The sequence below is a fragment of the Peromyscus leucopus genome, chromosome 5, assembly GCF_004664715.2.
Source record: "Peromyscus leucopus breed LL Stock chromosome 5, UCI_PerLeu_2.1, whole genome shotgun sequence".
In the NCBI taxonomy this organism is placed as follows: domain Eukaryota; kingdom Metazoa; phylum Chordata; class Mammalia; order Rodentia; family Cricetidae; genus Peromyscus; species Peromyscus leucopus.
This window is the reverse complement of record NC_051067.1, coordinates 120142527-120155182: the sequence shown is the minus strand read 5'-3', so window position 1 is coordinate 120155182 and position 12656 is coordinate 120142527. Positions and strand designations below refer to the sequence as shown.

The 12656-nt window shown below is 51.5% G+C and overlaps 1 protein-coding gene across 1 annotated transcript in view; it reads right to left on the bottom strand.

Moving 5' to 3' along the window:
• Plcg2 (phospholipase C gamma 2) overlaps positions 1-12656 on the bottom strand; it is a 143113-nt gene that overhangs the window by 22150 nt on the left and 108307 nt on the right. The window contains exons 22-27 of the mRNA XM_037206294.1: positions 11873-11982; positions 8657-8753; positions 7310-7376; positions 5459-5616; positions 2978-3080; positions 704-913 (exon numbers count right to left, since the gene is read on the bottom strand). Coding sequence (XP_037062189.1) covers positions 704-913; positions 2978-3080; positions 5459-5616; positions 7310-7376; positions 8657-8753; positions 11873-11982 — 745 coding nt within the window. The remainder of the gene's footprint in view (positions 1-703; positions 914-2977; positions 3081-5458; positions 5617-7309; positions 7377-8656; positions 8754-11872; positions 11983-12656) is intronic.

The window sequence follows — 12656 nt, the reverse complement described above, 5'->3', positions numbered from 1 at the left end:
GGGCTGGGACAAGTGCCCCAGGACACAGGTGCTCAGTGGTCCTCCTTGGGGTGGCTTATCAAAATGGGAGCTTCTTGGGAACCGCGGCACGACTAAGAGATGTTTGCCCCTCAGCTGTGCACCTGTACCTGGGAACAAGGCTCACGGGAGGGCCCAGGAGGCAGTGGCGTCTGTGGGAGACAGGGATGGGACCTGACCTATGGACACCTAGAGCTAGGTTGCAGGCAGTTGTTAAATAAACTTCAGCTCCCTTCTGTGGGATCCAAGTAGCTACAAGAGAATCCATAGGATGCAAAGAGCAAAGTCCAGAAATTTGTGTGCACGGGTCTTCCCTGCTCTGGAAGTTTCTAGAGAGAGGGTGTGTGACTGAAGCCCTCAGAAAGGAAACACCACACAAAGAGGAGGGGTAAGGCAGCCACAGAACTCCTGGATCCACCAAGCCTGGGGCTGTTAAATAAGCTATTGTCTTTCCTTCCTAAACCAGAATGATAACACTCTGTCACTCGTGAGCACAGAGCCTGCCTCAGCCAGGAGTCCACTCAGCTCACGGGCTTTCCACTAACCATCCTTCAAGTGCAGCCTTGATGGTCCAGCTCAATCACTTGTTCAGAAACACCGCATGCCACCAGCGGCCCAGCTGACTTGACCAGCTATGACAGGGCCACTGCCCGGCCAGGACAGGCTGGCTACTGTAGTCCTTTACCTGCAGTCTGGAAATTGAGTGCCACCATCTGGGAGCCGCACAGCCACAGGCGGAATGGGTCATAGTTTGAGGAGTCAACTCTCTGTCCCTTGGGGTAGACACGCGTGAGGCCCTTCTGATTGTACCGCAATAGTTCAACGGGCTTCTGCCGGACAATGCTGTCCGCCTTTGTCTCCACAAAGGAGCGGATTTCTCGGAAGTCAGGGTTTTCTGCAGAGAGAATATGGCAGTTTGAATAAGCATGGCCCCCATAGGCTCATAGATCTGAATGCTTGGTCACCAGAGAGAGGCACTATTGGGGGGGGGGGTGACCTTGCTGGAGTAGGTGTGGCCTTGTTGGAGGAAGTGTGTCACTGGAGGTAGCTTTGAGGTTTCAAGGGCCCAAGCCTGGCCCAGTGACTATCTTCCTGTAGCCTGTGGATCCAGATAGAGAACCCTCAGCTACCTCTCCAGCACCATGTCTGCCTGTGTGCTACCATGCTTCCCGGCGTGATGACAATGGACTAACCCTCTGAATCTGTAAACCAGCCCCAATTAAATGCTTTCCTTTATAAGAGTTGACATTGCCATGGTGTAGCTGCACAGCAATAGAACACTGACTAAGACAGAGGAGATGGTCAACCTCATTTCGGACTGCAGTGGCAGAGGCCCAGGTAACAAAGGAAACCAGACTCTCTTGAAAAGACACCGAAGGGATAGGAAGATGGCCCACTCAGTAACGCGCCAACTGTGTAAGCAGGTCTTGAGTTTGAGCCCACCAGTTATGAAGAAAAGGCAGGCATGGCAGTGTGTCCTTGCAATCCCAGTATGCCAGGCTTGCAGAAGGAGGATCCACAGAGCTCGCTGGCCAACCAGCCTAGCCTGCTTGCTGATTCCAAGCCTATCTCAGAGAGAGAAAGAGGCGGGGAGAGGGAAGGGAGGGAGGAAGAAAGGAAGGAAGGAAGGAAGGAAGGAAGGAAGGAAGGAAGGAAGGAAGGAAGGAAGGGGAAGAAAAAGGAAAGGAAAGGAAAGATAGACAGCTGAAGACTGACAGCCAAGATTGGCCTCTGGCCTCCACATACACAACTACACCTGTATGCACACAAACACCCACCATAATGGGTAGGTGTTTTTTTGTTTGTTTGTTTTTGTTTTTGTTTTTTTAATTTATTTATTTATTATGTATACAGAAGAGGGTGCCAGATCTCATTACAGATGGTTGTGAGCCACGATGTGGGTGCTGGAAATTGAACTCAGGACCTCTGGAAGAGCAGTCGGTGGTCTTAACCTCTAAGCCATCTCTCCAGCCCCAGTGATGGGTAGTTTTAATGGTCAACTTGACACAAACTGGAATCACCTGGGCAGAGAGTCTCAGCAAGAGATGTCTAGGTCAGGTCAGCCTGTTGGCACATCTGTGGGGATGGTCTTGACTGCCATATCTGATGTGGGTAGACCCAACCTGAAAGTGGGCAGCACCGTTCCCTGGCTTGGGGCTCTGGACTGTATGCGCAGAGAGAAAGCTGGCTGTGTACTGGGCATGGATTAGCTTATTCTCTCTCTACTCCTAACCATGGGTGTGACATAACTGGGTATTTTATCACAGTGTTGGGAAGGGGACTAGGGACACACTGGTGGTCTGAATGAGAATGTCCCCCGTGTATTTGAATACCTACTCCCCAGAAGATGGCGCTGTTAGGGGAGCTTTGGGAAGTGTGGCCTTGCTGGAGGAGGTACATCATTGGGGGACAGGTTGGAGGTTTCAAAGCCTCAGGCCATTCCTGGTGCTCTCGCTCTCCCCTCCCCCTCGCTCTTCCTTTCTCCCCTCCCCTCTCTTCCCCCTCCCTCCCTCCCTCTCTATCTCCCTCTTTCTTATCCCTCTAGAACCTAGAACCCTAAGCCCTAATAAATTCTTTGTTCTATGATAAGTTGCCCCCAGTCATGGTGTTTTATCACAGCAACAGATAAATAATGATATCTCTCTCTCACACACACACACGTACTTAAAGGCTGTGACAATCACACCTTAACCGATACCACCTGCCCTTGGCAGTGTCCGGCACTACAAAGAGGGTCTTAGGCAATCAAAAGAGACCTGGTTTTCCTGCAGCCTTTCTTCCTAAGCAGGTTATAGTTTTGTTTTGCTCAGAATTACCAATGTCATGGCTATGGGGACACAACAAGGGCTTCTGCCTGGATCCATTAGGAAGCAAGGTGAATGCTCCCTGTGCTGTCCCGACAGCACCAGCCTCGCAGCAAACATCAGAGCCCAGCCCAGCTGGCGCTCGGGGGCCTTACCCAAATGGTCCTTGGTTTTGCTGGTCGGCTTGCAGTAGACAACCAAGTCGGAGAGCTCGATGGCGATGGACTGGTTCCTCTCCCAGTACTTCATGTTGTTCTCCTGTGGAAATGGGCACCGATACAGCCTGAGCCGGCATCTGCACCATGCCATGCTCCCGGCTCACCTGGCCCGCTCTCCCACACATGCCCTAAGCACCCAGGGTTGGGTGTTTTCCAGTCCTGAAGACAATCCCCGCTTCCTCTACCCTCTGAAGATTCTCCACCATGCTGTTCCCATCCAGGACTTGCAGTCTAGAACAGTCCTGCCAATGCTTTCCAAGCTATGTGGCCATGGGCTAGAGAGATGGCCCAGGTTAATACAGCTCATTCTGCAACCATAACATCCTGAGTTCAAATCCTAGCACCCACATAATAAGCCAGGTGTAGCTTTTCACCACTGCAACCATGACACTGTTGTGGGTAAGAGGCAGGAGGATTGATAGGACTTTCTGTCGCCAGCCTGACCCCCAAAAAACTAAGTTCCAGGTTGAGTGAGAAACCCTGCCTCAAAGGCATAAGTGAAGGAGAAATAGAGGATGACATCCAACACCCTCCTCTGGCTTCCACACTCATACACAGGCATTCACACCTATACACACACAAACATGCACAGGCATTCATACCTATATACACACACATACACCGGCATTCACACCTATACACACATACACACATACACAGGCATTACAAGCATTCACACCTGTGCAAACACAAATATACAGGTATTCACACCTATATACACACACATACACAGGCATTCACACCTATATACATACACATGCACAGGCATTCATACCTATATACACACACACATACACAGGCATTCACACCTATACACACACATACACAGGCATTCACACCTATACACACATACATACACAGGCATTCATACCTATATACACACATACACACATACACAGGCATTCACACCTATACACATACACATGCACAGGCATTCATACCTATACACACACATACACATACACAGGCATTCACACCTATACACACACATACACTGGCATTCATACCTATATATACACACACACACATACACAGGCATTACAACCATTCACACCTGTGCAAACACAAATATACAGGCATTCACACCCGTATACACACACATACACAAGTGTTCAAACCTGTACACACACACAGACGTTTACACCTGTATACACACACACAGGCATTCACACCTGTACACACACACACAGGTATTCACACCTGTACACATAGAAATTCACACCTGTACACACACACAGGCACTCACACCTGCATGCACACACACACAGGCATTCACACCTGTACACACACACAGAGGTATTCACACCTGTACACATAGAAATTCACACCTGTACACACACACAGGCACTCACACCTGCATACACACACAGGCATTCATACCTGTACACACACATACACAGGTATTCACACCTGTACACATAGAAATTCACACCTGTACACACACACAGGCACTCACACCTGCATACACACACACACAGGCATTCACACCTGTACACACACATACACAGGTGCATGTGCGTGCGTGCACGCGCGTGCGCACACACACACAATAATAAATCAAACAGTAAATGGGGAGCCAGAAGCAGGGGAGCATGGCTTTATCCCAGCACTTGGTTGGGTGAGGCAGGAGAAGTTGAAGTTCAAGGCCAATCTGAAGTTGCTGGAGACCCAGGTGGCAGAAGCGGGCACCTCTGTCATCCCACTGTGCCCTCTGCCTCCTGCCGTACCCTTCCCCTCAAGCCACATTATAGTGCACAGGACTCAGGACTCCAAACCCCTGTAGCCCCACAGGGCAGCACATCTCTCCCCTGTACCTCTGAAACCTGTGCAGCCTCCTCCCTGCCTCCAGCTCACCCAGCACAGCTCGGTGCAGAGGGCTGTCTCCTCAGGGCCCAGCCTCCAGCACACGGACTGTGGGGAGGAAGGAGTCCCCTCCACATACCCACTGTACAATGCCATCAGGTAAGTAGCAACTTGTCCTTTTCCTGCACAGAGCTACCCTCTCAGACAGCTCTGGACTCTGGCAGCCTTTTGTTGACCAAAAGCCGTAACTGAGAGAGTGTCAGCATCTGGGAGGTCACTGGCTTCCAGCCTCCTACGCTGAGCACTTTAGGGATATTGTCTAGGTCGGCCCATACATCGCAAGAGACAGAATTACCTCCAACTCTGAGCTACACAACCAGACAATGTCAAGACCAGATCTGTAAGCTGCTGGCCTGACCCATGTTAGAACTCTGTCATCACTGGCTGCCCAATTAGAGATGATGCCACTAACGTGCCTCCTGAATCCAGCACCGGAGTGTAGAATCCCAGGTCTCTTCGAAACACAACCACGGCCTCTGAACCTGAGCCTGGCCTTGGCGGAGCAGCAGAGGCTGGGACGGGCAGGCACCCTGGTCCCAGTGTGCTTAGACTCACCTTGGTGTCTATCTTCCAAGTGATCTCCCGGATGCTCTGAAACCACTCAAACAGCTCCTCCACACGGTCGGTCGCAAACTCCACAGGAGGGTCCCCCTGCTTCTTCGGCTCCAGGATGAAGACGAACGCTTTCTGGTTCTTCCCCTGGGGGGCCTTCACTGTAGACAAAGGGTAAGGAAAGTCCTGATGGGCCCAGTCGATGGCCACAGAGACCACATCTCACACTGTCCTTTTCTCTAGTGACCGCACCGGAACTGGCCATGGCTACCGTCACAGTCCATGCCAATGGGAACCCCTGCCTTCCAGAGGGCAGTATCTGAACCTTTTGTGCAAGTTATTGCTAAAGGTGAGCATCGAGCTGAGTCGTGTCCTCCAAAAACCTATGTCAGGCCTCTGTTCCTGTCAATGTAAACTTATTCATAAATGAAATGTTTGTCAAATATCAACTATCTCAAGGAAAGATATGTTGGATCTAGGATAAACCCTAAATCCAAGGAACAATGTCCCTAGAAAAAAAAGGAGAGGAGGAGGAGGAGTGAAGAAGACCCAGATGGGGGACTCGGCCATGTGAGGAGGGAGGAAGGTCGGGAACAATGTGGCCACTAGCTGGTGCACACGGAGGTGGCTGGCAGTTGACAAGAAGGTAATTTTAGAGAGGTTTAAAGTAAGGTTACCCTGATCTGCCCAGTACTGGTGACTGCCCTTTCTGATCTCTGAGGTGATGTTCCCGGCAGATGACTAGACTGTGTGTTTTTTAGCCTTTAGCTAACCTCATGGGGACATGGGGACACTAGACCCCTTACACTCATCTTACAGAGAGCTCAAGAAACTGAGGCACGAGAAAGCAACATTTGGAAAGTCACCCTGGCAGAGCTGAGAGGTAGATCCAGCCTGATGACAAGTCCCTACTGCTGAGTGACATCCTCATGTCTTCTAACGGCAATACCGGGAAGGGGTCAACACGGGGCACCAGCTATGAAGGTAGGAAGAGGGTCCACCAGTCCTGGCACATCTGGGGACTTGCTGGGGACTTACCCAGTTTCCTATCTGCAGCAAAACCTTCCACCTTCCCTACCAGAGTCACAGGATGGGAAAAGGGAGAAGAAAACAAAGGTGGAAAAAAAGTACTGGCCACACAGGGAGAAGCATGCTGGGATTGCTATCATGGGAATCCGAGGGGACCATGCTCGGGGCTCCCTGGGAAAGAGGGGACCCAGCTCAAGAATCAGTGGACTGCGGGGACTCGGAGCTCAGTCAAGAAGGGGGCTTGGGTTTATGCCTGGCCCATCTCCCTTGCCTACTGTAAAAAGGACGCTGCAAGCTTGGAAGCCGCAACGCGCTCACTTAAATGTCAGCGGGCCCTGAACACGGGGAGCTGCCGAGTGCAGATCATGGCTTATCTCCACACAGACCACACTGTCACATCCCTGGTGGCACACTCGCCAAAGGCAGAGCAGGTTTCTTGCAGAGAAGAGATGGGTACTCAGCCTTAGGCACTCAGAGGCCAGGGCTCCCAACCCTGTGCCCCACCACAGCCTGACCAGCAAACAGCTCAGCTCTCCGAGGAGCACAGGGACACGGGCAGATGTTGACACAGTGACAATAGTTAACTAAGTCACCGGTGCTCTCAGGGGCCAGACAGTCCTGTGTTAGCAGAGGGCAGCGGCAGGCCTCACCATCAGGGACCCACTGGTCCCATGCATTTGGCTTTACCCGGCATGTCTCCTAAGTCTGGAGGCACAGGACGAGCGCCAGCCACCCCCCTGCTTGGGCTAGTCCTGAAGTCAGGCTTGGCGGGGTGGGGTGGGTGGATCTGGACTGGAATCAGGCTAAGAAAACATGTGTACATACCAACATTGTAGGTATTAAGGTCCAATATGCCTCTGCAGAGAGACCCAAGGGGATTATCTTCAATAATCTGTGAAGAAACAAGACCCAATTCTCAGTAGTCATAAACGGAATAATAAAACGACAACCAGTTTCTAGAATATGCCATGAGGCACCACCACTACCTGTGGGGTTGCTTAAAACGCACATTCATTACAACATCCACCGGGAGGGCTCTAATACCGACGCACAGAGATGATGGGGACCCCGGCCGAGCGTAGGCGCCCACAGTCTCTGCGTCGCATTTTCCAATCCACAACAACACACCTTGTGAATTCTAGAACAAATGCCAACCCCATCACAGAGCCCTTATCCGGCACACATTTGAAATGAGCCCATTTGGCCTGCTCCTCGGCCAGCTCAAGAGCCTTCTGTGGCTCCCCATGTCCTACGGAAAAACAACAGCTGTGGCCTCCCATCTGGTTTCCCAGGCTTTCCAGGCCCTGGCCACCCTTCTCAGCCCTACTCCCCATTGTGCGCTTGAAGCATCCCGGGGTCCAGCTAAGATGGGAAGAGGCTGCTGCCATTGTTGGACTGTCCTAGCCTTCTCCACCAGGCTTGTGATGACACACAGAGGCAGTGAGAGGTCCTGTCCCTGTCCCAGCCCAAGCATCCTGCATACAGCTGTCTTCCCAACACCACATTCTGGCTTAGGCTGCGCCTCCCTATGCCCATCTCTTGCTCATGAACCCCAGCTTCACTTTTAAGGCTCAAACGTCACTTCCTCCTCCAGGAAGCCCTTCCTGATTGCCTCGCCACCCTTAGGAAATAGACACCATGGGCTCTAAAGGGATGTGTGTCCATAATACATACAGGGGCAGACTGATGAAGTCAATGGCCACTTCCTTCTACGGAGAGCATTCTGATAAAAGGTGGCTAGGTACCGAAGCCCGGCTTACAAAGTCACCAGAAGGCCCTGTCTCGCCTTCCTGCAAGGCACTGTTCATTCCTCACACCAGGCACGTTCTGCGTGTCTGGTTCCCTAAACTGAACGTGTTTCATTTGCACACTGCTTTGAGCAGAGGACAAATGCCCCCGCCTGGCCACTTGCACTCCAGCGGGAATTCTCCTGTGCTTTTCAGCCCAGGACCGCCTGATTAAAACGTGAATGGCTCACCACGGAGACTTTCACCCACAACAACTCGGGGCCAGTCCCAATCTCTGCATCACTGTGCCTGCTCCGCTGCCAAGCTCTGCAGAGACCCCAACAAGCACATGTGAAATGTCACGCTCCTCCCCCCTCCACTCCCGCCCCCGAGATAGCTCAAGGGACTCCTCCAAAAGCCTCAGCAACAGATGATAGAGACGCACCTGCTTCTCCATCTCCTCAGCATCCCCTGCTGAGATATCTTCAACGTAGTTGGACGGGAAGTACTGCTGGATCCGAGTCCCATAGTCCCCTTTCCACCTGTGGAGAAGCATGACACCGAGAGCTTAGCCGGCTCACCTTTGAGTGGCCAAGTGACCAGAGGGGGCTGTCACCCTCTGTGATAACAACAATTCAAAGTCTATGCCTTTTGAAAACACTTATGGACAGATGGCTGAAAACTCCTGACTGGACTCTGGTATTGGCAACTACGGGAAGTCAAAGCTTTCTGAGCTTTAACAAGGACCAAGGTCTTCTCAGAGAGCACCCACCCAACTTGGGAGAAGGTTGTGAGGAAGGTCTGGGACCAAATGGCCTGCAATGAAATCCTCACTGCTTAGAGCTGGAAAGATGGCTCAGTATCCATACCAGGTAGCTATAACTCCAGCTCCAAGGGATCTTCTGCCCTCTTCTGGCCTCTATGGGCACTGCACTTTCAGGCACATACCCACACAGTGACACACATATATTTACTCATATTTAAAGTGTAATAAGAATAAAGACTTTTAAAAAAGAAATCCCAGCTCCTTCAGGGACCACAACCATTGTTCTGTACTGCAGGCTCCTCGTCTGTAAAATGGAGTAATGCTGGAGCAGCCGCAGATTTTATTAGGACTGTCTAGGTCACTGCATGCCAAATGCTTTGAACAGCATCCAGCACACAGCAGTGGTAGGACAGCGTTCACTCTTGGGCTCAGCCTGCAGTTCAGTATTAGACACACACTTGCCTAGAATCTGCCAATGAGAGGCTGGGGATGGTGTTCGACAACAGAGCACTGGCCCTGGGTGCCATGCCCAGCACCACAAGACAAATAGTGTTCTTATTATCACTCAGCTAAAACGGCACCCCCACAGCCTCCGGACAGTGCCAGTAGCATGAGATGTAATCCATCTGAGGATGTGCTGCGACCTTACCACACTTGGCACCTCCACACTCTCCCCCAAGTCCACTCCTGACAGCAGGGCCTCCTTCTTTCAATCAGGCTACCCGATGGCTGCTTTCTGCACCCAGAAGGCTCATTTCAAAAGTAGCTCTAGCCACACCACACAACAGCTCTCCACCCAACAAGCTCCAGCCTCCACCACAGCCCAGCTGGGTCTGAGCCCAGGGACTCTGGAGGACCCAAAACTGGCATTTACTCCAGAGGGTCCAGCTGCCCTTACTGCACTGCCCAGCTACCGGGCCCGACAAGCAGGCTACTAACCTGATAACCAAGCCTACTACCTGCCGAGCACTTGACAGTGTCTTCTCCTCTAGGGAGCCTTCGCGGCTGCACGTCTGTGCTTCTCTGGCACCTGTGCCCGCCACTGTCTGAGCAGACACACCTAACACAGAACCATGCATCTGCCTCCCCATTGCCTGAGATCTCCCTCATGGGAACCAGGTCCACACACCGCAGTAGCAGGAAGAACTTCATTTGCTTCTCCGGCCTGAAGAAGCAGAGTAAGGCTACGTGGCACCATCCACAGTGGCTGCCAGGTGCTAGTCCCTTCCACACCCTCCTCATCACCTTCCTTTCTGCAGACCAACTTAGACTCGGGCTGCCTGGATTCTAGGACCCAGAACTTTATAACTGTTACTCACATATAATTTTTTAATATCCACACGGCTCAAAAAATATGTCTCTACCTAAACAAAAATTATCTGTTCCCCCTAATTGGTTTGGGAGGCTTGGACACCAGCAGTTGACGAGGTGCCCCTCTTGTCATCAAAGAGAGAAATAAGTGGCAGCTGGCACTTAGCCACAGCCCCTTGCCAGATGACTTTATCCTGTCTCTTAATTTATCCCAGACAAAAGCTTTGGAATTTTAGGAAAGTTCACCTCAGAGCTGTGGGAAGGCACGTGACATGACAGAGCCTCCCACACGCTGAGAAACAGTGTGATGATTTGGGAGTTCTCACCTGGGTTGACCCATACTCCCTCCCCTAGGCACCAACTGCGCCTGGGGATTCCCTAGATCCAGGGACAAAAGAATGGGGAAGGACCACCTACAGCTGAGAGACCGATCTCTGGCTGTTCCACTCAGAGGGGAGAGTCTGTGGTGCTGCCAAGCTCCTGCACGAGGAGAGGAGGTCCGAGAGCGCCACTGTGGGCAAGCTGGCTCTGTGGGGACAGAGGCGTCGCCAGAGAGGCTGAGGGAGGCAGCTCCTCCGATGCTGTTACGCCTTTGATGTTGGGGAGCCAGGTAAGAACTGGTTTGGAATCAAGGGGGTCTTGTTGCAGGATGTTTGTTTGCACTGTGTGCAGATGTGTCTGTGTTTCTCTTCACCTGCCTAAGGCACCAGATTGGTTTAATAAAGAGCTGAATGGACAACAGCCAGGCAGGAGAGAATAGGCGGGACTTCCGGGGAGAGAGAGGAACTCAGGGGGAGAAATGCAGGCGCTCGGGAGACACCTACAAGACACTAAGGAAGCAGGACATACAGTGTGGAGGAGCGGTGACGAGCCACGTGGCAGAAAATAGATGAATAGAAACGGGTTAAGTTACAAGAGCTAGCTGTGGACAAGCCTAAGCTGAAGGCCACACTTTCACAACTAATAATAAGTCTCATTCTTTGGGGGCTGGTGGTCCAAAGAAAGTCTGATAAGAAAGTCCAACCACATGGTCTCCTGATTTTAATGTGAATTTGAGAGGCGGGAGAGGTGGCCCAGTGGTTAGCAGCACTGGCTGCTCTTGCAGAGGACCCAGGTTCAGTTCCCAGTACCCACACGGTGCTCAGAACCATCTGTAACTCCATTTGCAGGGGGTTTGATGCCCTGTGCTGGATTATTCGAGCACCTGTACACGCATGGTGCACATACAGTAGGCACACATACATACATATAAACGTCTTAGTTTTTTCTTTTTACCACCTACAGGCTGTGTAATCTCTGGAGCCCCCACAGTAACTACACTACCTTGGGAAGCCTCGATGGTTATGTCTGCAAAGTGGGATCATCACAGTCTCCACTGACTGTCAGGAAGATTGAATTAGGCGCCGTAGCCACTGGCAGAGTGCTTGGCATACAAAAAGACCTCAACAAACAGAAGCTGCGGTTGCAACAGTACAGTGAGTTCACGGTGATACAGACTGTGGTAGATGATGCACTGGCCACTGCCTGTGTTCTTTATCTACTTTTCCAAAGGGCCCATGCACAGAAACACCACCTCAGACTTACCATCCCCCAGGCTCCTTGGAGACGTTGTGGATAAGGGCACCGCGGCAGAAGGTCAACTCATCGCTGCGCTTGGCTTTGTAGTCATAGAGCGCTTTCACAGTCCTCTGAGGCTTTGGGGAAAACAGGAAGAAAAAGGGCAGTTGGATGACAGGAGTAGATGCCGGAAGCGGGACCTGTACCGTTAAATTCTCATTAGGAAGCCAGAGATGTTGGCAGCCAAGGTTACAGAGCCACCTGCTGGCCAGAGTTGGTATTGCATAGGAACCAAAATTGCTACAGAAGTGGGATAGACTGACAAGGAGAAACAAGGCGCAACATCCCTAATTTCTCAACACAACCTCTTAGATTAAGCCACAGCCACCACCTCAGAAGTCCCCCAAAGAGCTACTTTACTCAATGACTCTCCTAGAAGTTCAGACACTATTTCCTAGACATGCTGGGGACTATTTCTACTTAGACCAATGGTTCCCTAACTAGCCATCTACACAGCACTGGCAGTTTTCAAGGGTAGCTGAGATGCTGCATGTAGTGGTGCCTAACCAGAGCTCCAGTACTTGGGAGGCCGAGGCAGGAGGCTCACAAGTTCAAGACCTGCCTGAACTACACAGTGAGACTCTGTCTCAAGGTCCTCCATCCCTCTCCAAACAAAACCACAAGAGCTGGGAGCAGCAGCAGCAGGAAAGATAGAATTTAGGTGGGGTGAAATTTCAAGGGCGTTTCTTGATGCCTGCGACCTGACAACAGCAAACATGGAACGGGGAGAGCTCTAAAATGACCAAGTCTG